General features: G+C 43.8%; 2 protein-coding genes across 2 annotated transcripts; one reads left to right on the top strand and one right to left on the bottom strand.

The window, feature by feature from the left end:
• Window positions 1-158: 158 nt before the first annotated feature.
• LOC139477096 (myosin-3-like) lies at window positions 159-7,768 on the bottom strand. Its single transcript, XM_071259645.1, has 5 exons — window positions 7,389-7,768; window positions 4,565-6,318; window positions 4,222-4,346; window positions 3,114-3,438; window positions 159-1,841 (listed from the first exon to the last, which is right to left on the bottom strand). Exons 1-5 carry the CDS (start codon window positions 7,595-7,597, stop codon window positions 1,633-1,635), a joined length of 2,622 nt encoding a protein of 873 aa, XP_071115746.1. The 5' UTR covers window positions 7,598-7,768; the 3' UTR covers window positions 159-1,632.
• LOC139477100 (uncharacterized) lies at window positions 7,564-15,723 on the top strand. Its single transcript, XM_071259650.1, has 4 exons — window positions 7,564-7,974; window positions 8,369-8,702; window positions 9,894-10,228; window positions 14,429-15,723. The coding sequence occupies exons 2-4, from the start codon at window positions 8,470-8,472 to the stop codon at window positions 14,833-14,835; spliced, it is 975 nt and encodes a 324-aa protein (XP_071115751.1). The 5' UTR covers window positions 7,564-7,974; window positions 8,369-8,469; the 3' UTR covers window positions 14,836-15,723.
• Window positions 15,724-16,795: the final 1,072 nt, after the last annotated feature.

Raw genomic sequence — 16,795 nt, 5'->3', positions numbered from 1 at the left:
TAAGAAACCGAAACAACACAAGCAGCGCTGACGCATGCGTTTATCTGCAGAATAAGCTCGCGTTATATCTGACATACATCTGGGATTTTTTAAAATCAAAACTGTGAGCCTAAATATTTTGTTTTTATCTTTTATTTATTTCGATAAATTCCCAGGCTTCAAGACTTACAATTTCTCTCGGGTCGGCCTCTTATGACATACACACAAACGTAAATAGCGTTATTGAATTGTTTTATTAAATGTCCTGACAGGTTCACAAATGGATGGGTTTATTTTTACCGACAAGCCACACCTTCTTAATCAAACCACAAAGACAATTAAAATAATAAACGATGTTTTTTTTGTGCGGTCAGGGCCATAATCATCCTGGATTATCACGTGTATTATATTTCGTATGTATTGTCATAAATACTCTTGACCCTTCAGTCGTTTAAAGGCACAGCTTCGTCACATCACATCTGCAGATCCCAACTGCTTCCACAGAATTTCTCTCGCACGTTAGTACAATTTGATTGGACGATTTTAAGTGTCATGTCAGTCGGGTTGAAAAGGAAGCTATGGTAGAGTATTGGTCCCGGCTAGTTAGAACACTTCATCGGGGATTCAATACACTAGCCGATAATGAGTTACATGTTCAACACTGACGGGACTATATGACTGTATGTATATGGAGTCGATGTTGTACTGCTTGTCACATCAGTGCTGATGTCGGCTAATGACCTTCAGGACTGTAACACTGTCGGCTAATGACCTGCAGGACTGTAACACAGTCGGCTAATGACCTGCAAGACTGTAACACAGTCGGCTAATGACCCCCAGGACTGTAACACTGTCGGCTAATGACCTTAAGGACTGTAACACTGTCGGCTAATGACCTGCAGGACTGTAACACAGTTGGCTAATGACCTGCAAGACTGTAACACAGTGGGCTAATGACCTGCATGATTGTAACACAGTCGGCTAATGACCTGCAGGACTGTAACACAGTGGGCTAATGACCTGCAGGACTGTAACACTGTCGGCTAATGGCCTGCAGGACTGTAACACAGTCGGCTAATGACCTGCAGGACTGTAACATTGCCGCCTAATGACCTGTAGAACTGTAACATTGTCGGCTAATGACCTGCATGACTGTACCACTGTCGGCTAATGATCCGCAGGACTGTAACACTGTCGCCTAATGACCAGAAGGACTGTGCCACTGTCGGCTAATGACCTGCAGGACTGTAACATTGTCGGCTAATGACCTGCAGAAATGTAACATTGCCGCCTAATGACCAGCAGAAATGTAACACTGTCGGCTAATGACCTGCATTACTGTAACATTGTCGGCTAATGGCCTGCAGAACTGTAACAATGTCGGCTAATGAGCTGCAGAACTGTAACACTGTCGGCTTATGACCTGCAGAACTGGTACATTGTCGGCTAATGACCTGCAGAACTGGTACATTGTCGGCTAATGGCCTGCAGAACTGTAACATTGTCGGCTAATGGCCTGCAGAACTGTAACATTGTCGGCTAATGGCGAAGCCAACTGTAACACAAAAACCCATTGTTGCTGCAATTTGTTTCTAAAGTTTACGCGAGGTTGTTTCTGGTCGTGCCTGATGTCATTATCAGCTGAAGTAGTCACTATGTTCGCTGTAACAGTCTGTTGATGAAGTTCCTGCAATGTTGTCCCTGGGTGTTGCTGAAGTCCCTGTAGATACTCAGAATCCTGTCATCGTTTTTCAGCTGAGTCAACTCCTGCTGTCTGTGGATGGAACCAAGATCTTGATTGAAAAGACCTCTGTCCAAATTCACTGACCCCTGGTCACCACAGTAGATCACCGTCACGTCGGCTGAAACAGGAACGTGTGTTACTGTCACATCCGCTACGACTACTACAACTACCCCAAACTATACCATTGTCACCTTGGATCAATGTACTAAGATGATATAAAACATGTATATAATCTTTAAATAATAATAAATAACAATATCATTTGTGCATAAAACATAACATAAACATCAAAATTCAACTTAATCTGTTAAAGCTATGTTGTCTCTATTACCTGGAACACCTTTACCACAATTTCCCCTGACACAACTTCACAGCTTATCCCTGACACAACTTCATAGCTTACCCCCTGACACAACTTCACAGCTTATCCCCTGACACAACTTCACAGCATACCCCCTGACACAACTTCATAGCTTACCCCCTGACACAACTTCACTGCTTACCCCTGACACAACTTCATAGCTTACCCCCTGACACAACTTCACAGCTTATCCCCTGACACAACTTCACTGCTTACCTCCTGACACAACTTCACAGCTTCCCCCTGACACAATTTCACAGCTTACCCCCTGACACAACTTCACAACTTACCCCCTGACACAACTTCACTGCTTACCTCCTGACACAACTTCACAGCATACCCCCTGACACAACTTCACAGCTTACCCCCTGACACAACTTCACAGCTTACCCCCTGACACAACTTCACTGCTTACCCCCTGACACAACTTCACAGCTTACCCCTGACACAACTTCACTGCTTACCCCCTGACACAACTTCACAGCTTACCCCTGACACAACTTCACAGTTTATCCCCTGACACAACTTCACAGCTTACCCCCTGACACAACTTCACAGCTTCCTCCTGACACAACTTCACAGTTTATCCCCTGACACAACTTCACAGCTTACCCCCTGACACAACTTCACAGCTTCCTCCTGACACAACTTCACAGTTTATCCCCTGACACAACTTCACAGCTTACCCCCTGACACAACTTCACAGCTTACCCCCTGACACAACTTCACTGCTTACCCCCTGACACAACTTCATAGCACCCCACTGACACAACTTCACAGTTTATCCCCTGACACAACTTCACAGCTTACCCCTGACACAACTTCACAGTTTATCCCCTGACACAACTTCACAGCTTACCCCTGACACAACTTCACAGCTTCCTCCTGACACAACTTCACAGTTTATCCCCTGACACAACTTCACAGCTTACCCCCTGACACAACTTCACAGCTTACCCCTGACACAACTTCACAGCTTCCTCCTGACACAACTTCGCAGCTTACCCCTGACACAACTTCACAGTTTACCTCCAAACCTCCAGAGACTCCGCACAGTGGTCACCCTGAGATCGCCGAGCCCCTTGGTCGGATCCTCCAAGATGACGTTCCGCTGGTTGAAGTCGACAAAGACGAGGAAGACACGCGACCCCGGCAGCTGTGTAATGTCTTCGTGGCGTCTGATGACCCGAGAGTGGATGGTGGGACATGGTTGCTTCACAGACTCGAACACAGACCTGGTCTGGTCAGCATGTCTCCCCTCTGTCTCCCTATGGAAGGCCACCACACACACCGAGTCCTCCATCGGCCGGCTCCACTGCAGCTCGTACAGCTCCGCACGTCGGGAGCCCCTTTGCTGAGAAAAAAGACACATTAACAATGTATACTCCCCAGGGATTAGAACTGTATCTGACACCACAATTGGATATAGTCAACAGTCACGATATCGGCTCTCTGTGAAACAATTGTGTGGTATTGATATCGTCTTGTTGTTTTGTCATCACCAGCCACTGTGTACTCTACAGCTCATGTAATAGAAATAGTAGTAGTAGTAGCAGTAGCCATTGCAGCAGAAGTAGCAGTAGCCATTACAGCAGAAGTAGCAGTAGTAGTCTAGCAGTAGCAATGGTTGTAGCAGAAGTAAAAGTGGTAGTATTTTAAAAAGTAGTAGTCTAGTGGTAGTAGTAGTAGTAGCAGTAGCAGTAGCAGCAGCAGCAGTAGTAGTAGTAGTAGTAGTAGTAGTAGTAGTAGTAGCAGTTGTAGAAGAAGTAGCAGAAGTAGCAATACTAGTAGAAACAGTACAAGTAGTGATAGTAGTAGTGGTGGTAGTAGTGGCAGTAGCAGTGGTTGTATGCTTGTTTTAACGCCGCACTCAGGACTATTCCAGCTATATATCGGCGTCTGTAAATAAATTGAGTCTTGACCAAACAATTTGGTGATTGACCTCATGAATTGGGAGCCTGGCCACCCGAAATAGGAGTAGTAGTAGTAGTGGTAGCAGCAGTAGTAGAAGTAGTAGTAGTAGCAGCAGCAGCAGTAGTGATAACACTACTAATAGTAGTGGTAGTAGTAGTAGTAGTAGTAGTAGTAGTAGTAGCAGCAGTAAAAGTGGTCGAGGTAGTCATGGTAGCAGCCATACCTGTACATCGTTGCGGGAGGCTGTAGCTGGCGCTAGTGCTGGTGCTGATGATGGAGCCTTCATCACGTACTTCACTAAAATGGCGACAGCTATCATGTTCAACACAGACAGATAGAGGGCGATATCTGAAATACAAATACATGTGAAATAATAGCTATGATAAAAGTTGCTCAAAGTTACATGATATGGGCAGAAATAGGGAAACAAACTTGGTGTCCCGACAATGCATCCCAAAATGACTCTCATCTAGTGATTAATTCTCCCTAGAATAAACGCTGTTCCGACAGTGTAGAACTGAGTGACTGTCTGACCGACTAACTGACTGACTGACTGATTAACTCACCGTGTACTGATGATTTTCCTTTCAGCTCGTCCACCACCGCCTTGGTCATGACGCCGTCCAGTTCTTCTCCGTCTAGTTTCCTCTCGGTGTGGTCATGCTTCTTCGCGAACTCTTGCTCTTTCTTGACTGTTTCATTCCGGTGTTTTTGGAACTCCAGATATGTCCAATTTGCCCACACAATGTGACCAGTAAGAAGATCTCCATTTACACTGCTTCTACGTGTAGCTTGTTTCGCCACCTGGGAGGCGTCCTGGATGTCTCGTTTGAGGGTCGGTAATTCCGTGTCCACAATCTCAGTTCTCCAAGTATCTAATCCATCTACCCTTCCATCAATGACGTCCACGCGTGAAGAGAGCTGTTCAGCCGTTATATTTATAGCTGTAATGTTTGTTGTGATATTTCCCACGGCCTGTGTCAAAGTTTCAAGCTTCCCAACATTACTAAAGGCACATTTCTGAACAGTATCAGCAAAAATTTGGACGGCGCTTAAATTTACTTCTAGTTTTTCCACTTTATCTGCAGTTAGTGATCCTCTGCGCTCTTCAAGACTTACCCTCTCTGCCATGCTATTATGTTTGTCATTAAATTCTTCATCCTTTTTAAGGGTTTCGTTTTGGTGTTTCTTGAACTCAACATACGTGGCATTTGCCCACAGAATGTGATCTTTGAGGAGTCTTGAATTTGCACCTGCATCACGTTTAGCTTCTTCACCCAATTGGTGATTATTTGTTATGTTTTGTCTAATCATCGGCAATTCCTTGTCACTGACCTCAGTTCTCCAAGCCATTAACTCAGAAATGGTTCCATTCATATTATGGGAGGTGTTTAACACTGTGCCGAGTGACAGTAAATCCTGAATCTTTGCTGTAAACTCCGTCTTCGCTTTATCCAAATCATGTGAGAGCTTCTCTAGGTTCTCAGCATTACTATTAGAAGATTCCTTGGCTTCCGTGGACACACTGTGAATAGCACTTACGTTTTGTGTTAGCATGGACAATTCCTTGTCAACAATCGTATTCTTCCAATCATCTAATTCAGCTAGGCCTGTGTGCAGAACTGTAGTCTGGTCAGACAGTTTGGAGACAGTGTTATTGACAGATGTGATGTTGGTGTTAATATTTCCAACATCCTTTATGACTGTCTCCAGCTTCTCGACACAACCTGCAGCAACATGATGAGCATCTTTTGCATCTTGTCTGACTTTCTGTATTTCCATATTCTCAATATCAGTCTTCAAAACTTCTAATCTTTTAACACGATCAGAGAGTGTTGATATTGTCTTAGCGGTTTCTGTAGATGTCGAGGTGAGTCTCTCTACTTCTCTTGTAAGTTTCTCCAGCTTCTTGGAGTGGTTTTCAGCGATGTCCTTGTGAGCCTCAGCATCCTGTCTGGCTAGTGTCTCCTTCTCCCTTCCGCTCCGATCTTGTAACTCGTCCACTCTCCCTCGTAACTGAACAATCATTTTATTCATATCTTCCATCTGTTTAGAGAGTGTTAAGACGGTCACAGAGTCAACTGTCAATCCACCTTCTTCATCCGTAATGCCTTTACTGGCAGTATCACAAGTGTTGGGACTTCCATGTGCTTCATCCCACCGATTGTTTGGTGGAGTGCACTCTTGAAATGTTGCCCTATCTTTCCTTGTGTTGGTTTTGTCTTTAGGGTGTGGAGAAGCTTCTGCCATCCCCCGAGGAAATACATTAATGACGAAAACAATCACGATGAAAAGCATCCATTTGTTGAAGACCATCCCGCTAAAATATCAAATGATAAATAACATCATTGGCTTTCATTTTGCAGTCGTATATTGGAGCTGATGTAAAAGAATGAGTACAAAATGTATTAATATTACAAATGTTATAGTCCTGCATGTCTCTATTTACTGTGATCTAAGGCGCCGCGATTCCATGTGCAGGGTTGCCTCTCTTGGGCACGCTAGAAACCTATACCCGTGCTCGTGGGTTTCACCGAAGTGGTAAACGTCTGAGACCTGCATCACGTCGGGCTTTCCTCCCACATTAAGCTGACACGCCGCGATATAACTGGAATACTGTTAAAAGTGGCGTTAAACCCAACTCACTCACTCACTCACTACTGTGATCAAAACCTAGATAATAAAATGAAAGTCTAGAAAATAAAAATATGTAAGCATAGCTATGTTATAAATTAGCATTAAAAAGTTTAGAAGAGAGATCTGTTTTGTCATAAGATATGTTATTGACTATCTGTTAGTCGGCATCTGTTACCCTGCTATTCAGGTTGGGGAAATAGGGCAACTGTGAGGTTCTTATTCTGAATGCTTTAGCTTATAAAGGGTACCCGGTAGAACTTGGGTTTATGTTGATATAACAAGAGGTGAGGTGAGGTGAAATGTGATTGAACCTAGCGTCCAAGATTATTGCACTTATATAGCGATGTGCGTGTGTGTGCGTGCGTGCGTGCGTGCGTGTGTGTTTATTGTGCTAGCCCATTGAGATACCATGCCGCAGTTTAACAAGAACCCCCCCGAACCCCCCCACCCCCCCCCCACCCACACCCCACACCCACCCCCACACCCCCCACCCCCCCCACCCCCACCCCCACCCCCACACCTTCACCCACAGTATACTGACTCCGAGCTGGCCAGTCCTTGTTTTAGCCCCTTAATGCCGAGCGCCAGACAGGGAGGATATAACAAGACATTATAAGGTATATGCTTTGTTAGTTATTGCGTCTGTATTATGCACAGTATATTTTATTAGTGAAAATTTAGTGTTCAATCTTAAATTGAACACACTCTCGCAGTCAGCATAAAAACATATACTTTATTTTTTAATTTACTCACACATTCCAGAATAAGTCTGATGTCTTCTCGTTTTCTGACTGCTTTGCATCCAATGTGCTTTCCTCGTCGACATGGTCACTGATGTTACCCTCGCCCAGCCTCTGAAGCCCTCGTGCAGTTTGGGAACTGAGGAGGCACGCTGGTTCACCTCGAGTTCCCTCCCTTGCACGATCACGGTGACTAGCCTTGGTCTGTTTGTAGTCTGACATGGTTGCTGCAGAGACTATTTCGGGGGACAACAGATGTATGTTACTCTCTAATTTTGTCACACGTCATCATCTAATTGAGTCATCTATTCATCGGGGAATTCTCCGACAGACCGCTGTCTGACTGCCACGTATAGTTCAGACAAAACGAAACACAACGGGAAACCCACACTGAACTACATATCTGATGACCCCTGACCCCTGACCGCCGCCCTGAGGCGAGCATGATGTAATCGGCTCACTTGACCTAAATTCGAATTCCAGGAAACGATATGCAACCGACGCTTGTAGTACGCTGAAAGGTATATGGTCGTAGGAGGCAGAGCATATCGGCTGTAGGTGTTGAAAGATTGGATCAGCCGCGTCTGCTGTTTGAGGAGGTAGGTTGTCAGAAATATGTGCACATATTTAATATCGCCCCTCCCCCAGCGTAATAACCACCCGTATCATGATTTGTACGGTTGACAGCGGGTAAACTGCTGATCCATATACATGCCCAAGGTGTATGATTGTCTCCCTTGAATTTATTCATCGACACGTAGACAAGCGACATCCCTTTGTAAATAACATTTTCCCAGAATGGTGTAAACCCAATTTAAAAAACACTAAAACATGAAATGTTATTTCTATTTCTTCTATTTGTTTATGTATGTATGTATGTCTGTATGTATGTATGTATGTATGTATTTTTTGATGTATGTATGTATGTATGTATGTATGTATTTATGTATGTATGTATGTATGTCTCTTTCATTCGTATTTATTTTGGTACAGTTTCCTGGACTGTGAAGTTCTGCAACAACACATTCCGCCTGCAATGTCCATAATTTGAGACCTCATATTCAATTTGACCCAAGAGAAAAAACACCGTAGGGATGATGGATGAAAAGCGACGGCTACAGACTCAGATAAAGGACAATCTAAACAGTATCGGAGAGCGACTAAATGGACGACCCGTGACTGTGGCTTTTGTTGGGGCCGTCGGAGTGGGCAAGTCGTCCCTCATCAACACCATAGCAACCGCCATGGCTAAAGAAAGCTGGCAGCAACACGCCTACACGGGAGGTCACGGGGGTCAGGCTGAGCCGGTCACAGCTGTCATCAGACGGTACGTCTCTATAAAGTATCCTTGAACTCTATATCATCACCATCATCATCTTCATCTTCATCAGCAGCAGCATCTCCATAACAACCCTTCTCCATCGTCACCACTACAATCATCATCACCATCATCTTCATCAGCAGCAGCATCTCCATAACAACCCTTCTCCATCGTCACCACTACAATCATAATCATCATCACCATCAGCAGCAGCAGCAGCATCTCCATAACAACCCTTCTCCATCATCACTACAACAATCATAATCATCATCACCATCAGCAGCATCTCCATAACAACCCTTCTCCACCATCAGCACTATAATCAACCCCCCCCCCCCCCCAACATTTAATTGGTCTTGAAGGTTTTCTTTGTAAAATTGCAAAGATTGTATGTTAATAATATCATGTTTTCTATAATCATCAGATTTTATCTGTTTCATTCATGAATTTTGTTTCACACTGTTATCTTAAGAATACAGTAAGTCTTCCTCTTGTGTCATTGCGAATCATATATATTCAGCTTGGATATATTTTACATGAAAAGAGAAGTGGGTCAAATTCCGTTAAGCATTAAGTCAATCTTTAATTTTTTTTCCGATTGTAAACAGTGCTTTGAGTGCTAAAACATCAGCTAACCAGCTTCAATGACAGTGAGTGACGCCAAGCGATGACGTCACAATGATCTGCTTACCTTTGTCAAATTCATTGTAGCGATATCACCTTGTACTGACTTATAACACTATTCACTCTGTCTTTTACTTTAAATTTTCCAAATGATATGAAGGTAACTGGCATTAATTAAATTAGGTCAGTACCGAGCTTCACACAGCCTGCGGAGCAAACGAGAGAGGACAAGGCAGTCAGGCTCATCGCATGTCATGGATGGTGTTGAACATTGTTCTTGTTGCCAATCACTGGTTTGTCTGGTCCCTATTCCTTCAACCTATGCTTCCCTTGATCCACCCAGCCACCCCGAAGTATGGTGGACTAAGAGGCGGCTATATGGATCGGGTAGTCAAGCTCATTTGCTGATTGTGTGTCATCGTACCCAGACGCCATTGATCAATGCTCATAATATCAATCACTGGCTGTATTGTCCAGAAGCAATTACAGGTTGTCCTGTAGGAATATTGCAGACTTTGGCGATAGACAACTCTCACTTTAGATTGATACAATTCAATGAGAATATGTCCATAGATACCCACAATGCTGTCGACCCGAAGTGCACAAGAACAAGCTGTTCCCGACCCTAATGGACGTCCAGGGACTTCCGGATCACATAGACGCCACCTGGCGGGAGGTTCTGTCTCTTCTGTTCTATGGGCGTATTCCCGAGCAGGAAAACCTCCTAGACGTGGTGGCCTACTTGGAGGCCAGGGATGAGTTCCGGCGTCCGAAGTACTGTCTGGGTCGCGACGACCTGAAGGTGGACCGGGTTGTCGTCGTTGCCTCGGCTCAAGAGGACTTACCCATGGACCTGCTGGAAACTCTCGTCGAGGTGGCCAGGCCTATCAGGGGAAGCAGTCGAAGAGGTAACTAGAATATGCTTCTGTGAGGGTGAAGTCATTTTTCAGGGATTTATCATTTGTAGAAACCCAAGGTCTGCAATTAGCTGCTCGACGACGGAAGGCAGTTTAACACGTACAGACCGATGGTTTCTGCAAATTATAATGTGCTGAAATAAAGAGTTACCGTTATCAAAACTAAAAGGGATACAATTTGCCATGACAGAATCCCCCAAACAAACAAATGAAAAGGAACACCAACGTGTGATAAGCATTAGTTCTTCACACGAAGACACAACAGGGGTCAGTGTGACACTGGCCTAGAAACACGTCGTCGACAGTCGATTGCGTCAATACTAGTCTCGTAAAGTCGTTTGACCTTTACCTTCATTTACGGCAACATGAAGACAGTTTTGTGGGCTATATAACGTCAGTTTTCGGATTTTTCTTGACATTGACACTGGCAACATGAAGACAGTTCTGTGGGCTATATAACTTCAGTTTTCGGATTTTTACTTGACATTGACACTGGCAACATGAAGACAGTTTTGTGGGCTATATAACATCAGTTTTCGGATTTTTCTTGACATTGACACTGGCAACATGGAGACAGTTCTGTGGGCTATATAACGTCAGTTTTCGGATTTTTCTTGACATTGACACTGGCAACATGGAGACAGTTCTGTGGGCTATATAACGTCAGTTTTCGGATTTTTCTTGACATTGACACTGGCAACATGGAGACAGTTATGTGGGCTATATAACATCAGTTTTCGGATTTTTCTTAACATTGACACTGGCAACATGAAGACAGTATTGTGGGCTATATAACATCAGTTTTCGGATTTTTCTTGACATTGACACTGGCAACATGGAGACAGTATTGTGGGCTATATAACGTCAGTTTTCGGATTTTTCTTGACATTGACACTGGCAACATGGAGACAGTTCTGTGGGCTATATAACGTCAGTTTTCGGATTTTTTTTGACATTGACACTGGCAACATGAAAACGGTTCTGTGGGCTATATAACATCAGTTTTCGGATTTTTCTTGACATTGACACTGGCAACATGGAGACAGTATTGTGGGCTATATAACGTCAGTTTTTTTTATTTTTCCTGACATTGACACTGGCAACATGGAGACAGTTTTGTGGGCTACATAACGTCAGTTTTTTTTATTTTTCCTGACATTGACACTGGCAACATGGAGACAGTTTTGTGGGCTATATAACATCAGTTTTCGGATTTTTCTTGACATTGACACTGGCAACATGGAGACAGTTCTGTGGGCTATATAACATCAGTTTTCGGATTTTTCTTGACATTGACACTGGCAACATGGAGACAGTTCTGTGGGCTATATAACGTCAGTTTTCGGATTTTTCTTGACATTGACACTGGCAACATGGAGACAGTATTGTGGGCTATATAACGTCAGTTTTCGGATTTTTCTTGACATTGACACTGGACTTTGATAATGACATGACTCATATTGCAATGGCACTTGCAAGTAACGTCAGATTAGTGGTCATGGGTTGCACTTCGCCAGAGTGTTCGCTTGTCCCTCAATCTTCAATCTAGCGATTGTTTATTCGGACGAATCACAAGAGTTGTCCTGTAAATACACGCACAGGGCATCCCCGACCCATATATCATCAGCTACTCGTGATGCGCTTGGTCATTCACCTGAGTCGACAGAGCCGTTAACGTCCACCTCGTTTGTTTACGTGTGTGTGCAAACTACCTGTGACGTCATATGAGTGTGGGTTTTACGACGCCTCTTTAGCAAATATCTAGGAATATCACGGCGGGGGACAACAGAAATGGGCTGCACACATTGTACCCATGTGGGGAATCGAACCCGGGCTTTTGGCGTGACGAGCAAACGCTTTGACTACTAGCCTACCTCTCCAACCTTCTGACGCCATAATGACAACGTCATTAATGAAGGTTCAGTCGTTAGGCAAAGTACAGGCAGTATGATATTGCAGTATAGCCCACCAATTCCCTGATAACCGTTTTGGGATAATTCTACCCATATTAGGTATGATGTGGTATCTGTTTCATTTACATACATCTGGCACAAAGTTCACGAAATCCAAAAGTTCAAGAAATCGCGTATCCTATAATTAGTTTCTGATGAAATACATTTTAAGCAGCCTGCAGTATATATTACATACGATGCAATATGTACGACACTTGTGTCATTCATATTACGTTGAATGAATGACACTGGATGTAGCACGAATGTCACAGAATGTAGTATGAATGACAGTGAATGTAGGATGAATAGCACAAGATGTAGTATTGATGATACTGGATGTAGCACGAATGACACTGGATGTAGTATGAATGACAGTGAGTGTAGTATGAATGGCACTGGATGTAGCATGAATGACACTGGATGTAGCACGAATGACAGTGAATGTAGTATGAATAGCACAATATGTAGTGTTGAATGACACTGGATGTAGTATGAATGACAGCGAATGTAGTATGAATGGCACAAGATGTAGTATTGATGATACTGGATGTAGCACGAATGACACTGGATGTAGTATGAATGACAGTGAATGTAGTCTGAATGGCACTGAATGTAGTATATATGACACTTGATGTAGCATGAATGACACTTGATGTAGTATTGATGACACTTGATGTAGTATTGATGACACTGGATGTATTATGAATGACAGTTAATGTAGTATGAATGACACAAGATGTGGCATTGATGACACTGGATGTAACATGCATGACACTGGATGTAGCATGAATGACACTTGATGTAGTATGAATGACACTTGATGTAGCATGAAAGACACTGGATGTAGTATGAATGACACTTGATGTAGCATGAATGACACTGGATGTAGTATAAATGACACTTGATGTAGCATGAATGACACTTGATATAGTATGAATGACACTTGATGTAGCATGAATGACACTTGATGTAGTATGAATGACACTTGATGTAGTATGAATGACACTTGATGCAGCATGAATGACACTTGATGTAGCATGAATGACACTTGATGTAGTATGAATGACACTTGATGTAGCATGAATGACACTTGATGTATGAATGACAATTGATGTAGCATGAATGACACTTGATGTAGTATGAATGACACTTGATGTAGCATGAATGACAATTGATGTAGTATGAATGACACTGGATGTAGTATGAATGACAGTGAGTGTAGTATGAATGGCACTGGATGTAGCATGAATGACACTGGATGTAGCACGAATGACAGTGAATGTAGTATGAATAGCACAATATGTAGTGTTGAATGACACTGGATGTAGTATGAATGACAGCGAATGTAGTATGAATGGCACAATATGTAGTATTGATGATACTGGATGTAGCACGAATGACACTGGATGTAGTATGAATGACAGTGAATGTAGTATGAATGGCACTGAATGTAGTATATATGACACTTGATGTAGCATGAATGACACTTGATGTAGTATTGATGACACTTGATGTAGTATTGATGACACTGGATGTATTATGAATGACAGTTAATGTAGTATGAATGACACAAGATGTGGCATTGATGACACTGGATGTAACATGCATGACACTGGATGTAGCATGAATGACACTTGATGTAGTATGAATGACACTTGATGTAGCATGAAAGACACTGGATGTAGTATGAATGACACTTGATGTAGCATGAATGACACTGGATGTAGTATAAATGACACTTGATGTAGCATGAATGACACTTGATGTAGTATGAATGACACTTGATGTAGCATGAATGACACTTGATGTAGTATGAATGACACTTGATGTAGTATGAATGACACTTGATGCAGCATGAATGACACTTGATGTAGCATGAATGACACTTGATGTAGTATGAATGACACTTGATGTAGCATGAATGACACTTGATGTATGAATGACAATTGATGTAGCATGAATGACACTTGATGTAGTATGAATGACACTTGATGTAGCATGAATGACACTTGATGTAGCATGAATGACACTTGATGTAGTATGAATGACACTTGATGTAGCATGAATGACACTTGATGTAGCATGAATGACACTTGATGTAGCATGAATGACAATTGAGGTAGCATGAACTACACTGGATGTTTATATCACTATCTGTTTATCTTAGCAATGTTTATACCCACCCACAAAGAACACCTATTTGGATGGAGTGGTTCAACATATACTTCTGTTCCAACAGGCATTCCCATATTTGGGGTTATGACGAAGTGTGATCTCGTCGACCCGGAAGTAGACGTCGATTATCAGCACAGAGAGAGGAGGTTCAAAGACGTCTTGGGTCTACAGGGCACACCACGTTTCCTCCGTTGCATCAACTACTCCAGCGACATCGACCCCGACAACAACATGATCTTCACCAACTATCCGTACATCGACGTCCCAGTGCTGCGTCTGATGACCCAGATCTGCGACCCAGCCATAGAAGTGGTGCACCAGCACGAACCATACCCCTACTGGCACTTTCTCAGAGAAAAGAGTTTATGGATCATAGTGACAATTTTTGTGATCTTTCTGCGTTCATATGTGTTTTGTCCTAAAGCCGCCCCCGATGCTGATTTTCCGTACGCAGTAGACTCAGTGAAGTGAATTTAAAAACGCGTCCATATGGATGTTGCTCATGCTAGGCTGCATAACAAAATCAAAGTTTCCCGAATGGTGTAAGTCCTTTTCAATTATTATTCTTTTTTAAAACAAAAGGTTTTTGGAAGCCCACTTTCAATTCCCCCCCCCCCCCCGCCAGTAATACGAACAAACACAACGGGACACAACTGAAAGTAGGCTCTATGATACAATGTCATTTGTCAAGGATGGACACCAGAGTCTGTTCCCTATCTCATCATTACCTGGCATGCAGTAGTGTAACGTCCACGCAGTAGTATCAGAGGGAACACTGGACACCAGAGTCTGTTCCCTATCTCATCATTACCTGGCATGCAGTAGTGTAACGTCCACGCAGTAGTATCAGAGGGAACACGGGACACCAGAGTCTGTTCCCTATCTCATCATTACCTGGCATGCAGTAGTGTAACGTCCAAGGAGTACTATCAGAGGGAACACGGGACACCAGAGTCTGTTCCCTATCTCATCATTACCTGGCATGCAGTAGTGTAACGTCCACGCAGTAGTATCAGAGGGAACACTGGACACCATAGTCTGTTCCCTATCTCATCATTACCTGGCATGCAGTAGTGTAACGTCCACGCAGTAGTATCAGAGGGAACACTGGACACCAGAGTCTGTTCCCTATCTCATCATCACCTGGCATGCAGTAGTGTAACGTCCACGCAGTAGTATCAGAGGGAACACTGGACACCAGAGTCTGTTCCCTATCTCATCATTACCTGGCATGCAGTAGTGTAACGTCCACGCAGTAGTATCAGAGGGAACACGGGACACCAGAGTCTGTTCCCTATCTCATCATTACCTGGCATGCAGTAGTGTAACGTCCACGCAGTAGTATCAGAGGGAACACTGGACACCAGAGTCTGTTCCCTATCTCATCATTACCTGGCATGCAGTAGTGTAACGTCCACGCAGTAGTATCAGAGGGAACACTGGACACCAGAGTCTGTTCCCTATCTCATCATTACCTGGCATGCAGTAGTGTAACGTCCACGCAGTAGTATCAGAGGGAACACTGGACACCAGAGTCTGTTCCCTATCTCATCATTACCTGGCATGCAGTAGTGTAACGTCCACGCAGTAGTATCAGAGGGAACACGGGACACCAGAGTCTGTTCCCTATCTCATCATTACCTGGCATGCAGTAGTGTAACGTCCAAGGAGTACTATCAGAGGGAACACTGGACACCAGAGTCTGTTCCCTATCTCATCATTACCTGGCATGCAGTAGTGTAACGTCCACGCAGTAGTATCAGAGGGAACACTGGACACCAGAGCCTGTTCCCTATCTCATCATTACCTGGCATGCAGTAGTGTAACGTCCACGCAGTAGTATCAGAGGGAACACTGGACACCAGAGTCTGTTCCCTATCTCATCATCACCTGGCATGCAGTAGTGTAACGTCCACGCAGTAGTATCAGAGGGAACACTGGACACCAGAGTCTGTTCCCTATCTCATCATTACCTGGCATGCAGTAGTGTAACGTCCACGCAGTAGTATCAGAGGGAACACGGGACACCAGAGTCTGTTCCCTATCTCATCATTACCTGGCATGCAGTAGTGTAACGTCCACGCAGTAGTATCAGAGGGAACACTGGACACCAGAGTCTGTTCCCTATCTCATCATTACCTGGCATGCAGTAGTGTAACGTCCACGCAGTAGTATCAGAGGGAACACTGGACACCAGAGTCTGTTCCCTATCTCATCATTACCTGGCATGCAGTAGTGTAACGTCCACGCAGTAGTATCAGAGGGAACACTGGACACCAGAGTCTGTTCCCTATCTCATCATTACCTGGCATGCAGTAGTGTAACGTCCACGCAGTAGTATCAGAGGGAACACGGGACACCAGAGTCTGTTCCCTATCTCATCATTACCTGGCATGCAGTAGTGTAACGTCCAAGGAGTACTATCAGAGGG

This window comes from Haliotis cracherodii, unplaced genomic scaffold (assembly GCF_022045235.1).
Source record: "Haliotis cracherodii isolate W230 unplaced genomic scaffold, xgHalCrac1.p SCAF_31, whole genome shotgun sequence".
Lineage (NCBI taxonomy): Eukaryota > Metazoa > Mollusca > Gastropoda > Lepetellida > Haliotidae > Haliotis > Haliotis cracherodii.
Note: the sequence above shows the minus strand (reverse complement) of the source record. Positions and strands in the feature narration are given on the sequence as shown.